Raw genomic sequence first — 16,183 nt, forward strand, 5'->3', positions numbered from 1 at the left:
AGTCATGTGCTTGAGTGGGTTGGCCCAAATCGAGATTGCAGCCCAAATCGGGTGGTTCCGCTAATGACACTCCAGTGCTCTGTCAGTGATCCAAATTTTCGTTCAAAAAAAACTAATATACGTATTTTCCTAGTTCTTCCGTTGCGATGTAATTCAGTGATTCTTTATAGAAGTTCACCTAATAAATGTTCAATTTTACGTTTTGTGTTGATGAAATTGGAATGGGAATTCTTTCTATCAAATTTGAGTATTTCATCCTCTGAAAAAATCTAAACCAGAGGCATTAATCTTTCCAGTCAGAGGTCAAACTGGTAATGTCATATAAACCTCATGAAATATAATGGTAAATTACCCTTTACTTCAATTATTTTTATCACATGAATTTTGATTTGACGATAAACATGGTTTAAAAATTCAAAAAAAAAAAAAAAAGTTGTATATTACAATTACAATTTATTTAATTAAATAGTTAACCAACAAAGAAAAGGTTGAAACTCCAAAAAATTTAGAGGAATCACATTCAAATCCTTGTAAAAACGTTATGAAATTAAAAGGAAAATATTCTTCACCAAGATGTAAATTAACATATTATTGCCTACTAAAACAAAGGACAATAATACTTTTGATTTGCAGAGTTATATATATACTAGTGCATTCGTTAACTTTAATCCCAAAGGGCTGCAGCAGCCACTCTCAAGTCTTAACCACGGTTGCTTGAGTTGCCGCAGGTAGCCCTCACGGTGACGAAAAAAGTCATTTCCCGTTGATCGCTCATCACGGGCTGAGGCCAAAAGTGTCATTTCACATTGATCGCTGCCGCCATATTTCTCAATTTCTGAGAAATTTCAGAAAAAGACGGTCTTTCGGACGGGTCAGCGGACCAACAGCTTTCCATCAACGCCTTCCATTCAGGATCGCACCAGGTTGGGATTGTTGGACGTAACGAGTTGTTCACAATTCCTCCTGCATCACCACCAAATCATCACACAACATGAAAATAATCAGATTTTGGGTTTGTCAAATCCACCCGTTTAATAAATGCTTCCGGTTGACCTGTTTAACATGTTTAATTATACGGGTCACGTTGGTGTTGACATGTTTAATCCGTTTAATTAAACAAATAGGCCCGTCAACCCAATTAATTAAACTAGTCGACCCACCAACCCGTTTATAACCCATTTAACTCATTCATTACAACCCTCCGACCCATTTAACATAGTTAAACCCGCCAAACAAGGATATATGAAGGACATACCGATAATGGAAGCACAATGCATATCTCCATAAGGTTCGTCTCCGGTCAGCAATTCCCACATGACAATCCCGAACGAGTAAACATCAATCTAGATTAAGCCAAATATATAAAAATAAATTTTCCATCGACAACAAGAAGGGGTAATTCAGTCATTTCATACTTAGCAATTTACCTTTTCGGATACCATGTGGCTTTTTCCGCTAAGCAGTTCAGGTGCCATCCATGGCAACGTTCCTCTAACGCCACCCGACACTAAAGTGCGTTGTTTCACTTTAGATAGCCCTAGATCTCCTATCTACAAACATATTTTAATTCAAATATTTCGATATTGAGCACAAGAATGTAATTGAAGATATCAATTTGAAATTTTAGAAGAATTGAAATGAATACGATTAAATATTAAATAACATACCTTGCAAATAGGTCTTTGTGGGTCCCTCATGTTCACAAGTAGGTTTTCACATTTTAAATCAAAATGAACTATATTCTTTCCATGCAAATATTCCATTCCAAAAGACGCGTCCATAGCTATGATAAGTCTCTTACGCCGATCAATAGTTCTGTCACCAAATCAATCCCATAGAAAAACATAAGTCAAATATCTAAAATACCCCTCAAACAATTAGTAAAACATAAGACTGTTATTTAAGCACTATCGCGTATACTTAATGTGCAAGTATTTTTTATGTTCAAGTACTAACAAGGTAAAAAGTGTCGTGTATAATCGATTTATTACTATCTTTTGAATAAGCGCCTTCGCCACATGCCTCACACCTCCATTACAAGGACCCAAAAGTGCATCGCGCCTTCTAAAACCAAGTTGACAACGCACAATTTATAAAAGATAAATGAGCAACTACAGTTGTTAAATTACAATGAAAAGTAAATAATATAACAATCTATATCTATATCTATATCTATATCTATATCTATATCTATATCTATATCTATATCTATATCTATATCTATATCTATATCTTCTATATCTATACTATATAATAAAGTAAAATCTCCCAAGCCACGTGCTGCCTCCATATCTCTTGTCACCATTTTTCCCGCTTATCTCTCTTATTAAATACACATCTCTCTTTTTAGTAATAATATATATAAAAAAAACAGTAATCGTATTAATAAAACCCATTTATTTTAAATTACCTCGTGTTTAAAGAACTTTGAAATCTAATTATGTAACTTTATTTTCAATCAAATAGAAATGGAAGTCAACTTATATTAAATAATAATCAATATTTTTTGACAGCCAATTATATATTAACTTTTACATATTTTTTATTTTATTTTTTTAAACGTTAGTCTATGTAATACATTTTTCCACCTATAAGATGTACACACAGTTTTAAGAATTTTATTATGTATTGATACTTTCCACATGTGTAGTACACGGGATTCTAACCTAGTGTTCAAATAAACAACATAATTCTAAAAAAGCATGTCATAACATATGTGCATGTACGTACTATACATAGTCAAAATGTTTTTAGCCATACTTGAACCATATTTTTAAATTAAAAGCCTATTATCTGACTAAATCAGGCATTTCCTTGGTATAAAAAGGCGTAGGGAGCTCCGGGGCGTTTAGGTCCCAGAAGCCGTTGCACAAGGCGCGAGCATCACGTACGCAAGGCGTTGCTCTATGTACAACCAGATAAACATATTTACAACCAGAAGTTGTCTCTCTCATCTGTTTTACATATCAAACTTTTATCAAGTAAACCTTTCAGAATTTTTTTCATCCCTTGGGTTTTTTTCTACATGTTAGCCACCTAAATCTAACCAACTTTGACCCACACTATGTGAGGCATCGCCTCAAGAACCTAAGGCGGTTTCCAGATCGCCTCATGAGGCGCGCCTTTTTAACCAAGAGAAATTGACATCTATTAACAACTAATTGCAATAAAGTAAGAGCGATACCTGTCTTTTTTCTGTAAAAATTGCTTGAGAGATCCATTAACCATGAACTCTGTTACAGTTGCCAAAGAGCCATCAGGCCCATCGCGGACTATACCGTAAAAAGAAACAACATTTGGGTGGTGCAATGAGCTTAAAATTAGAGCCTCCTTCCAGAAATCTGCAATCTGTACGTTTAAATATACAAATTAGATGCAAATTTTGTGAAAAAGGAGGACCTAATAGCACTTAATGGACCGAAGTGGTTGGTGGATGCAACATTTTTTACGATTTTTATTCATGTGTTTGATTATTAACACCAATAGACTAGGTGATAAAGATAAATAATTAATTAAATATTAATCACTGGTAAACTTAACCCTCATTCCACACCTTATGATATACTAATATTATCATGACAGAAAGGGTATACAATATCACAAAAGCTGAGATGGTTGAACATATTACTGAACCTGAATTTAATTACAGTGATTTTAACATGCTTCTCATTGTCGAAAATTAGCATCTAATTAATACACATGTACAAAAATAATCAATATGAAATATTACCAAACGTATATATTTGGTAGAAAATTAACTAACTGAAAAATAAAAATGCCAGAAAAGGAGCATTGATGCGACCATACCAAACGCTCTCTCTCAGATGGTTTCCCAGCAAAACAACTGGCTTTAATTCTTTTGATCGCGACATCTGAACCCTTCCATTTCCCGTGATAAACAGCTCCATATGTACCAGATCCTAACTCCCGTACTTCCTCTAGATCGTCATTTCTAATGGTCTGATGAAGAATATAAATCAAACTATTTATAAATCATATGGTTTTTGCATCAAACTTAATAATCTGATGAAGAATATAAATCAAATTATTTATAAATCATATGGTTTTTGCATCAAACTTAATATAGATAAAGGTTAATAAGTACCTGTAAACCCCTAGCAAAAGCTTCCTCCTCAGCCTTTGTCGGTTCAATCTTTGTTTTAATTTGGGTATCACTGTCAGAATCTAACTCTAAATCTGCAGGTGCATCCTATAAAACAAATAAAAGATTAAACAAACATTTAATAAAAAGTAAATCTAAACTGTGCTCATATTTAGTACGGGTCAGGACTTAGTCAAGTTGGGTTGACCTGTTTGAGATTGAAAATAACCCAAATTAACTTATGAGTAAAATGCCATTTTCGTCCCTGAGATTTTGGCTACTTTTGCGACTTTCCTGCAAAGGTTTGTTTTTCTGCATCTGGATCCAAAAGGTTTGAAATCTTGCCATTTTCATCCGACCTGTTGACTCCATCCATTTTTTAACGTTAAGTCATGGGTATTTTCGTCTTTTTAGACATTTTTATGTGATGATTAAAGGGTTTGGGTGGGGATAAAGTCAACAAAGGTGGGTCTTTGTTTCTTATAGTGTTTTTTATTTTAACAAAAATGTCTAAAAAGACGGAAATGCCCCTCATTTAACGGAGAAAATGGATGGAGTTAATGAGTCGGCTGAAATGGCAAGATTTCAAACCTTTTGGATCCAGATGCAGAAAAACAAACCTTAGGACAAAAATCGCAAAAGTAGCCAAAACTCGGGTACGAAAATGTCATTTTACTGTCAACTTATTAATAAATAAACGGGTCGAAATTACCATCTCTAACAAGTACCCTTTACTCACCACTGTGTCTAGTTCGTGCACAGTTTCTTCTTTGACTTTGACTTCAACATCATTCACAGCAGCAGAAGCAGCTTTTTCTCGAGCTTCATCTTTCACATCATCAGCACCTTCTAACTCTTGTTTCCTTACAGATTCATTTATATTTTCTTCATTTTTTGAAACATGAACATTTTCTTGACCAGAGTTGTCCGCTGACTCAGCTCCAATGATTTGCACCGTAGGTGCATTCAACTTTACACTACCGAAACCATCTTTTATACCACTGGTATTATTTCCTACTGTATACAACGGGTTCATAGGATCTATCGGAATTAAGCAGTTCGGCAAGCCCGGAGTAAACTGAACCGGTACTGAAGTTGATTGAATAGGTTCATGAGTAAACTGAACCGGGGGCGACGTAAGTTGAACGGGTTCAGGGGTAAACTGAACCAGGTCATGAGTAAGTTGGACTGGTTCAGGCATAAAATGCACAGGTGCAGCCATGAATTGTACCGGTTCAGTTGGACCCCTAGGACTAGAATCCCTTGGAGTCCTAACATACCCTAAATTATATGCACCATTCTCTTGCATTGGACTTTGACTTTGACCATTTCTCCACAAACCATTTGCGGGCCCGTAACCATTATGAAAACCAGTAGCCATTGCTTGATCATGGAACACCTCGTTACCAAACACATGATGAACATAATGTGATGTCACGTGATTACCATCTGGATATGCAGTGTGCCCATAATTTATATTCGTATTATGAACCTGATGAGGACCATGAAGTATGTTACCAGGAAAACCAACACCACTTTCCGGAAACGGTAACTGCTGATCATATTGTTGATTAACAACATGTTGATCCCCATAAGGCGTATTATACCGCGAAGAAGGCGAATTCGGAAAATCATTGCCGTAATTTCTCGGAGAGCAATACGCAGGACTCCACGGGGACTCCATTTCACTATACCTTTGACTTAAAGACGGTTGTAGAGGAATTCTCACATGTGGCAACTCAAAATTCCTCTGATTATGAAGATTACCATCGAGATTCAACTGATTGTAATACTGATCAATCGAATGAACATCATCTATTAGATCATCGTTATGACTGTTCAACGCATCGACATATCTCCTCTCGTTATCCACTTCATCCCTGTCGACAAAATGTATCGAATCGTCTTGTTCAGCGCTAGAGAACAAGAACAATCGAAGCCGAGTAAACCCGTCTCCCGAACCCAACTTTTCGTACTCCTCCACCATATTAACAACATCATCATCATTCACAACGGAAACAAGAGCATCGAGATCCTCATCAGGCTGCTGATATTTCAAAACAGCTGCCCCGTCAAACAGCTTCTTCATCTTCTCCATCAGTTCATCGTATCCAATATCCCTTGGAACGCTCACAATACGTGTCTCCCCACCTACATACCTTAGCTTCCCGTCTTGTGGACGAGGTAATATGCTGCCGTTAAAACTACACAAAAACTTCAACCGAGGTTGATCCTCGTTCGAACTACGCACTGAATTAGGACTATCCATTTCACCTTGTGATTCTTCCGAAACCCTAAACTGACACTTCCTAATTTCCATTTCTCGTCTCCAAACTTCAAAGTTTATAGATTTCTCGAAACAGTTGAACCAAATTGAATCAAACAAAGTAACAAACAACAAAACTAACCTAGATTTTCGAATAAAACCCGAGATTCACCAAACTGTAGTCGATCATTCAAAAGCTAACGAAATTTATATTCGAGAGATTTCCAAGCACTTAGGTTAATATGAAGATGAATGTTCCAGCCAAATCTTCAACTCGGACTATGAAACCCTAATCTGAGACTTCCGCATTTCCATTTCTCATCTCCAACCTTCAAAATTGATAGATTTCTCAATAAAGTTGAAACGAATTGAATCAAACAAACAAATAAACAAACCTCAAATTCCTAATAGAACCCTAGCTTCACCATTAGCAATCTATCATTCAAAATCTATCAATTTCAGCTTATGAAACCCTAATATGAGGCTTCCGAATTTCAATTTCTCATCTCCAAACGTCCGGTTGATGCGAAATGAACTAAATATAGTAACGAACAAGAAAACTGAGCTAAATTTGGCAATATAAACCCTAGATTTAGGAAATTGCAATCGATTATTCGAAATCGGATAACATTTTAGATTGGGGAGGACTTACCGTCGATGAGAAGATGAATTGTTCTATCTGAATGTTTAACTGGAAGTATGCAAATGAATGGGTGAAGATAAGGATGGAGGATTGAAAGAGAAATGAAATGAGGGTCAGTAACGAGTGAAGAAGATGAAGAAGAGTATAAACGCCATTTTGTGGATTATACTGTGGTGTGGCTCTCTGGTTAGGGCCACGTGGAAAGGAGCTCGGCTCGCAAAAATTAAACTCAGCCAAAACCAAATTCGCGACTTACCCACGACTGGGTTGGTGCAGTGGCGGATCCATAAATTTTTTTCAGTGGGTTCGTTGTTTTTAGGACTCTAATGTCATAGGACCATATGTAAAAAAAAATGGGTCGGCTCGACGGTTTGGGTCGGGTAAAATTCGGGTCGGTTCGACAGCTTGATTTTCTTTCAGAAGTATCCCAATGGAATATCATTTAAATCTATTTTCGAGGGTTTACTACTTGAATATCATTTGATTCAAGGTTTGATGGTTTTCTTTGTAAAACTTGTCAATTTTCTTCATACCTAAATAGCGAATTTAAGTTTCAACAAATTATAAGCAAACATCACTATATGTGTAATACATATTCATATCTTCACATAAGTATCCAAGTTCAACAATTTGAAATCATTCAAGTTTAATAATCTTCACATAATCGTTCAAATTCACATAATCAATGAAACTTATCAAGAAAACGAAAGAAAGTAAACAAATTGCAAGAAATATCAGTTTACCATTCATTCTTCAAGAAGGGTTGGAAATTGAAGTCAAACCATCTCCTCGTTTCAGAACCAATGTGCAAAGCAGCAAGTTTGATGAAGGATTTTGGATGAATTTTAGTGAGGGTCTAAGGGATTCGGAAGTGACAAAAGAAAGAGAATGGGGGCATTTGGGGGTCTGATATGCGAGCAGAGAGAAGCAAGTTTCAAAAAAAAAGGGACATGGGGGCGCTGGTATAAAGTTTTAAAAACCTAGTCAAGTCGAACTGGTGACCTTTCCCACTAAAGAAGACGCGCTAACCATTCAGCTACCATACATTTTCATGAATGGGTTCATCGCAAATTTTATTTATGGGTTCAGTCACAATTCTATTTTACCATTTCTACTAATAATTTGAAACCGAGTGGGTTCGAGCGAACCCATAACCTTCAATGTAGATTCGCCCCTGGGTTGGTGATTTAGGGCTATGTACGGGACGGTTCGGTTTTGAGCCATAACCAAAACCAAATTCGTGATGCAACGGAAAACACAACACTTGTTAGTAATTCTAAGGGTGTGCATGAGAAAGTTCAGTTGGGGCATAACTAAAATCTAATTTTTTTGTTAAGGTAGTTCAAAACCGGCGGGTTGCAATTCATGACGCGGTACTCGTTTTCTATTATTGTGATACATTGTTTACTGTTTCTATTGGCTTTTTTTATTCGTAGCATTGGTGTGTAATGAGCTTTATATATAATAATTGAATAATTAAAAAAATTCATACATTCGAAACGGTACAAGGAATCGGGTTTCATTAGATCCATTGAATCTTTTAATCAATATAGATTATTATAAATTATTAAAACACAACGCTCAGCTAACCGTCGCCACCATTCTGACTATTGTATCTCTTCAAAGTGTCGTCATCAGACCTGGAAAGATCTCTACAAGCACAAATCATAGTTATATATTCAGTTTCAACTAAAAAATGTACAAAAGAAAAAACTGGAATGAGAATGGAAAGTCTACAAATATTGCAACATGGAAAGTGATGGAATATCTCCAATGTCAATAGTTTTAACACCCATGCCTGCCAATACCCTGTAATGAAGAGGTGAAACATAAGGTTCAGATTTTCTCGAGTTATTGAAAAGCATCACACCAACAATTTTTTTTATTTGTAACCATGAGAACCCATTACCGGGAAAACTCATGGGACTTACCAATAACCTGCTAACCAATGGGATCAGGTAAAATGCAACTTGCATCGGGAAGGTGACCCCCTTGAAGGCTTTAACACCTACAACTTACAAGGTGGTTATATGTGAGTCGGTACGATTGATCCCTTCCCAATTACTTCCGCAAGGATCCGAACCCTTCCAATCATGTGGTAGATTCTCCCATCCATATTTGAGAGCATTTAGCACAACAACTACAAGTACAAACCAAAAGAACATATTAAGATCATTAAGTTAATAACACCATATAAACCTATGAAATCTCCACAGACATATTTTCAATATAACTTACGATCATTTGGATCAGTCACCGCTGCAATTACCATAACTTGACAACAACAAATCATCATCCATAACCGAATTCTCTGAACCATTTCTCTAAACTCAAACAATACCTTCTTCCTGAATACACAAAAAAAAAACTTAGACAGCAAATGGCAGCATTTGGCACACCAACACACCCTCAACCTTTCTATCTCGTCAAGTTCGATGCTATGTAACACCTGCATCAAAAACCTAATAAAAATGTACAAGAATTGATGATAACCATGTTGACTAGGTCATTGTGCAGCATTGTTACAAAGACCAGCTGTTAAAGATAAAGACAAACAAGACCATTTCAATGGTTTCCGACCATTTTGTTTTTGGTGTTGACATTACGTAGAAGAGTAGGTGATAACTGTCAAACTGCTCCCAACTAAATATAAAGTCTAGAAAAAAATTAGAAATACTATCAAGGGAATTGTCACAAGTGTGTAATGTGTTGACACGAACACATCCCATTTGGCCATTTAGCTAAACATGTTCATGAGCTCGAGCTGACACAAAGCTAAATCCACTTAAACTAAACCCAAGCCAGCGAATTTCGAGTTAGGCTGACATTAGAAGTACGGTTTTGTAGCAGAAGCGAGACTGGCCGGGCCCACCTAAAGTGAGTTGTACACGAAGACCCGGTCTAAGCTCTGATAGATCCCCTTTGACTCCTAATTTTAGGTCTTCGAGTGAGTACAATATATCGTTACCACTGGACCAGTTTGTTCTAATTTTGTTCTTGGTTTCAAGTGCTTCAATAAATCCACGCGCCTAGAAATATAGACAATTTGCCCCCGTCTTTCAGAACTCTTTTCACCTGCAAATATTTATTCAAATATTATCAGATAAGTGACGTCCGACTTTTGAAGGGACATGGAAAAAAATATATGCAAACTGTAATCAGAATTGACCCGAAGATACCTCTGATACATATTGAGTCCCTAGTGTAGGGCCAAACTCGAAAAGACCAATTTATAAGTAAGAGTAAAGTACACGGATGTATTGGACTGCATTCTTAGACAAGGGTTTATTAGTGTAAGCCCACGGGCTCGGTTAGGTTTATAGGGTTCCTTGTGATCTATATATTTGTTGGTGCATATGTCTATCGACTTCGTCTTGTATCGAGTCTTGTGTCTAGATAGGATAGAATGGAGCTCGGTAGGATAGAATAGAGGAGATTGGATGTGTTGGTTGATTTCGCACGAAATGGAAGGATCCATTTCGCATGAAATGGACTTGGTCTATTTCGCACGAAATGGCATCTGACCATTTCGTACGAAATGCAATGCCTATAAATACTAGAGCTGCCATCTCATTTGTAACGTTCCTGATTCCGGCACCGAAGTGCTGTCGACGTCAATTGATCTGTATCAGTGTTATATCAATATACAAGACAATTAAAGAGTGAATCAAGTTGTTTCCAAGTCTATATCATTGAATTCCGCCTTGATATAGATTAGAACTCTTCTGATAGACTCGTTTAGATCGATTCTCAATCCTACAAGTGGTATCAGAGCTCAGGAGGAAGAGTTCTTGACAAATCAGCCTGATTTCACCAAAAATTTTGACTTCTACACCTTCTTTTCAAAATTAAACAAAATTTCACGGTTAAAATGGATTGAATTTCTCGTATTATAAGCGAAACACTGTTTTAATGAATCCTTGAAAGAATCAGACCTAAAATCGGCCTAAAACTTGATAAATTTTGCAAAAATCTGTTCGACCGTTTGTGACGTCAGCAGCATTTTGTACGAAATGATTCATTACGTTTGAATCAGAGAATTCATTTTGCACGGAATCATCTTTGTGAAATCCATTTCACACGGAATCAACATCTTGGACTTCATTTCGCACGAAATCGACCGTTTGAACTTCATTTCGCATGAAAGAGACACTGAGTATTTCATTTCGTATGAAATAGGCTTCCATTTCGTACCAGAGGCCCCATTTCGCTTGAAACCTGCATTTCGTGTGAAAGTGCCATTCCGCTTGAAGAGGCCATTTCGCACCAAATTTGATTTCGCACCAATAGTCCATTTCGCACCAAGTCATTTCGTTTGAGATATCATTTCGTTTGAACTTACATATTGTGTGAACTTTGTGAATTTATGAAACAAGTTACCTAAACATGGAAGAGGAATTTTACAACGCGTTTGCAACCACTCCAGCTACTCCAGTTACTGCTGCAGAAACCATTGAAATCGAAAATGAAATGGGAACGTCTCAAAAGCCTCCAAAGCTTATGTACATCAAGGATTTTAAAGGATGGAAAAATCGTTTTGAAAACTGGGTGCAAGCTTATAAGTTTGATGCATGGTGCTTGTTGGATGTAGTTTATGTTAAATCGAAAAATGAACGTGGGATTGAAAAAGCTTTTAGTGACTTTTCAGCGACTGAGAAATTGAAATACACCAGTGAAAAAATGATGATTAGCCTTCTCCAACAATCTGTAAAAGAAGATATTTTCGTGTTACTTCAACATGAAGATACTGCTAGATCAGTTTGGTTGGCTTTGATTAACAAGCTTAAGGGAAGTGCTGATATGATAAAGAACAAACAAGTTTTACTAAAGAAATCATTTGATATGTTTGTAGCTTTTGAAGGTGAATCAACAAAAACGACTATCGATAGATATTGTCATCTTGTTCTTGAAATGGGAAGATTGGATATAAAGAAAACGGACGATGAATGGGTTGATAAGCTAGCTGATGCGTTACCACAGCATAAATGGGGAACATATTTGTTGATCTTAAAACATACGAGAAAATCTGAAAGTACGAATTTGGCGAGGTTCATCCAGAAGATTGAAGAACATGAATTGGATATTCAGAAAACTGCTATCATGAATAATCCAAATGCTCAACAAGATGTTAGTCTATATTACAGAGGAAGCAAATTTGAAACTACTCCAAGTCCAAAGATTAAGACTGCGTTTAGTGCTGATAGTTCTTCCGGAACAAATGCTAGTACAGTAACTCAAAGTGGTGGATATTCGTCGTCGTATTCAAGTTTTAATCCGAATTTCACAACACCAAGTCCTCAACGACAGAATTCAACAAATCTGCAATGCAATGTTACTTTGAACATTCAAAATGGTCAAAATCTTTCTCCAGAAATAGCTAAACAACACATGGCATCACTTGTTGCTATGTTAGAGTCATATGAAAGTTTAGTTGCTGGACGAATTGGAAATACGATGCTCACCAAAGAGGATTATGACCAGATTGATGCTGAAGAACTTGAGTTGATGGATGTCAAGTGGTGTTTAGCCAGTGCTGTAAGAAGAGCAGAAAAAATTCAACAAATCACCGGAAGAGATGATTTTCGTGAGATTGGTATATCTCCGATAGGGTTTGACAAATCAAAGGTTACTTGCTTTCGTTGCAAAGAAAAGGGGCATTTTAAACGAGAATGTAAAAATAAAGAAGCAAACGGAAGACAAGATCAGGTTGGAAAGAATGATTATTGTCACACCTCCAAAATCCACCATGCGGAGTATCACCGCTTGGAGGCGTGACATGACCAGGATCGAGCCACCAATCATATTGAACAACATAATTAAGTAAATAAAGCCAACCACAATACAATTGGTGACCAAAAGAAAGTTAACCAAGTTCAATTTAAACAGCGGAAGCATAAGACGTTAAACCAAATCATAAGTCCATAGTTCATAAGTTTAAAGTCCAAAGCGTAAGTTTAATAAGTTCATAAGGATTTAAATATTAAACACGGAACATAACAGTCCGTATCCCACAATAACTCCTTCCTCGTGCAAGCTCCAAGCATTCAACGACCTGTAAGGCATGTAACAACGAGTCAACAACAAAGTTGAGTGAGTTCACGGTTGGTTGATTAGTTTTAAGTTGTTTCTGAAAACGTGGTTTGTTTTTCGTTGGCGTAATTGCCGTGGGGGTTACCCCGTAGTTGAAAGCATGATTAACCAGTTCATTCTTTATTACCCAAACCATATCCATGATCAGTGGGGGCTTCCCCATGTGAACCACTAGACCTTACCATATCGACTACTACGCAAATAAGTTGTGACCTACGTCAGTCTCTATCATCACTGACAGTTTGCCATAGTCTATTAGTACACGCCCGTCCGACTGGCACAGTGTGAGGTTTGTTAAACCTAATAGCGCTATTAACTAATGACCCGCTCGCCATTGGCCTCGGCGATTAAGTCGATATAAATTGAGGGACTTCATGATAGAGTTTTATCTAGTAAGTTTTAAGGTTGTTGTCCTACCCAAGGAGGACGAACGTACGTATTCTACCCAAGGAGAATACGCAGGACTTATATTGGCATCCTACCTATGGAGGATGGCCGTACATATCCTACCCAAGGAGGATATGTAGGTTTCGTTTTAATTCTTTAACCCATTCCCAAACCACCGGGAATCCCATGCCTTAGAAAGTGTGTGAACTCACCTTGGTTTGCTCGGTTAGATTAACTACTCAAGTAAATCAAGAAATCAAGCACGTCCTAATAAGGTACACATAACAATCAGTTTCTCATGCATAACACGTATCCTACGTACTGCGTATTTACTCATTGCTTTCTACCATAAACCACATTATTTAAGTGTCAAGACATATTATCAAGTTATATTATTTTACCCTAATATAATATAACTATTTCACAAATAAACAAGTATCCACACAAGTGTTCTAGTATAAGATATATATATATATATATATATATATATATATATATATATATATATATATATATATATTCTAAATATATATTTATCCAATTTTATTTACGAAAATCAACCTCCGACACTTGGTATTTTGTAATAAAAATCATGGCGGTTATTTAGAAAAATAATGTTTAAAATATATTTGTAAACATTTGTTAGAAAGATATTTCTAAGTGTCGTATTTCTAGAAAAATTTCGCCAGAATTTCCTCTGTAAATGGAGGTGTCCATGCTTTTAGCATATCATTTTCTTCTGTAAAAATCATTCAAACAATTTACCAACCAACAATATTTTCATCTTTATTCACTAATCTTGACAAAAATAAGCCTAAACCACAAACTTATGAACTTGAAAGTTTGTAAAAATATGTAGTAAGTTACTAACATGCTTAGTAGGTCTTGTTATCTTTAAAAATAAGATTAGTTTCTTAAAAACTTTATTTTTAAAGAATATGCATTTTCACAACTTCTAGTCATGATTTCTGAAAATATTTCTTTGTGGAATTTTCTTTCTACACAAGTGTTTATACACTTGTTTACTTACTAAAAATGTATTTAGTTCACACAAGATCCGGGTTTTATCAAGACTAGTATTTTTCACTTGGTTCTTTCGAAAAACCACTTGTAAATCTTTAGATCTACAAATTTATAACCTTATTTTTCAAGAAAAATTATATTTACTCAAGTTTCAAGTTCATGGGTGGATGGTTTCATCATCCTTCATAACTCTAACATTTACATCTTACTAGTTCATGTTCTTAATCATGAACTAGTATGTCTAGATGATGATCCATCTTACTTTTACTAACAAACAACATCAAATAATCACAACTACACAAGATTTACATGATTTACACACATATCTTCCCTTTATCCACCCTTTATTTCTTTATGTTCAAGATTAATGTAAGTTCTTTAGAGTTTCTTAAGTTTTAACCATTCAATCAACTATTAACCACCAAAAACAAGATCAAGATGAAGATTAGAAGCACTTACTACTAGCACAATGCTAGGGAAGAAACAAGGCGTAAAAGTGGTGGATAAAAGAAAACTAGATAGGTTCTTGAACTTCCGAGTGCACCGAGCTTGTTTGTAGGACTCCTTACACCTTTGAGTGTATGAGAAATGATTGAACAAGGCTTTGATGGTGGTGATATGGTGGAGGGGGTTGGCGGCCATAAGTGGTGAAAGGAGGGAGGAGAGAAGTTGTTGGTGGTGAGTGTTGGATGAATGAAGATGGTTACCTCTTATGTATACTTATAAACCACATTCCCCTATTAACCAACATACAATGTGTTTCTAATTTACCAACATTGCACCATTAAAATAATCAAGAAATGAGAGTGGGTCACCTCTTAAGGTGACCGTCGAGTGTGGGGGGGGGGGTATGGGGTTGGGTGGTGATGGAACTTGTTACATTTAGTTAGGATCTAAGTGTTTAGTTAGGGTGTTGTTATGTGTTATTTAATATAAAGTGTGTTAGGGTGTTCGGGGACCCTAACTAGCTCAGAAAAGTAAAAACAATGTCTTTGGCAATATTTTTATGTTCCGGGTAAAGTCCGGTTATTCGGTTTCACACTGTTCCGTTAAAGTGCTTAATTAATCCATAAAGTGTCTTTTATATATATTTTTGTAACACTTTTAATTTCTAACACTTAGGAAATCATAACGGACTATTTGATAACTTTTCTGTACATTACTAGTATGTTAACAAGCGCATGTAAATATAACACAGAAATTAGAGAGCAGTTAAGCACTTTAATTATCATTAATAAATTGTACGGAATACATGGAATTACGAGGGTTGTCACATTTTCCCCCTATTAAGAAAATTTCGTCCCGAAATTTAGCTCGTGGTTACTGAGGAAGCTAGTTAAGTTGCGTTGGTTTCCTGGTTTTCCTGGGGTGTCACATCATCCCCCCGTTGATTTGGAATTTCGTCCCGAAATTCTGCAGTAGCTTCAGCCTTAGTAGTGGTTGCACTTTTCTTAAACAGCTGGGATTATTGAGTTTCATTTGGTCTTCTCGTTCCCAGATGTACTCTGGGCCACGACGGGAATCCCAACGAACTCGGACAAGAGGTATCCTGGTGCGCTTGAGAATTTTAACATCTCGATCCGTAATCTCTACTGGTTCTTCGACGAATCGCAGCTGGTCGTCGATAGTGAGCTCCTTGAGAGGAACTATGAGGGTCTCATCTGACAGACAC

General features: G+C 36.4%; 1 protein-coding gene across 5 annotated transcripts; it reads right to left on the minus strand.

The window, feature by feature from the left end:
* Nucleotides 1-469: 469 nt before the first annotated feature.
* LOC110929133 lies at nucleotides 470-7,937 on the minus strand. 5 transcript variants are annotated; one of them, XM_022172252.2, is made up of 10 exons: nucleotides 7,021-7,215; nucleotides 6,764-6,903; nucleotides 4,815-6,697; nucleotides 4,106-4,210; nucleotides 3,808-3,960; nucleotides 3,185-3,348; nucleotides 1,668-1,815; nucleotides 1,428-1,550; nucleotides 1,256-1,343; nucleotides 470-963 (listed from the first exon to the last, which is right to left on the minus strand). In XM_022172252.2, exons 3-10 carry the CDS (start codon nucleotides 6,420-6,422, stop codon nucleotides 797-799), a joined length of 2,556 nt encoding a protein of 851 aa, XP_022027944.1. In that variant the 5' UTR covers nucleotides 6,423-6,697; nucleotides 6,764-6,903; nucleotides 7,021-7,215; the 3' UTR covers nucleotides 470-796. The 5 variants fall into 5 exon arrangements, with proteins under 5 accessions (XP_022027944.1, XP_035844414.1, XP_022027945.1 ...); XM_035988521.1 differs by having other exon boundaries at nucleotides 4,842-6,697; nucleotides 7,021-7,214; XM_022172253.2 differs by lacking the exons at nucleotides 6,764-6,903; nucleotides 7,021-7,215 and adding an exon at nucleotides 7,755-7,937.
* Between the last annotated feature and the right edge of the window lie 8,246 nt (nucleotides 7,938-16,183).

This window comes from Helianthus annuus, chromosome 3, assembly GCF_002127325.2.
Source record: "Helianthus annuus cultivar XRQ/B chromosome 3, HanXRQr2.0-SUNRISE, whole genome shotgun sequence".
In the NCBI taxonomy this organism is placed as follows: Eukaryota; Viridiplantae; Streptophyta; class Magnoliopsida; order Asterales; family Asteraceae; genus Helianthus; species Helianthus annuus.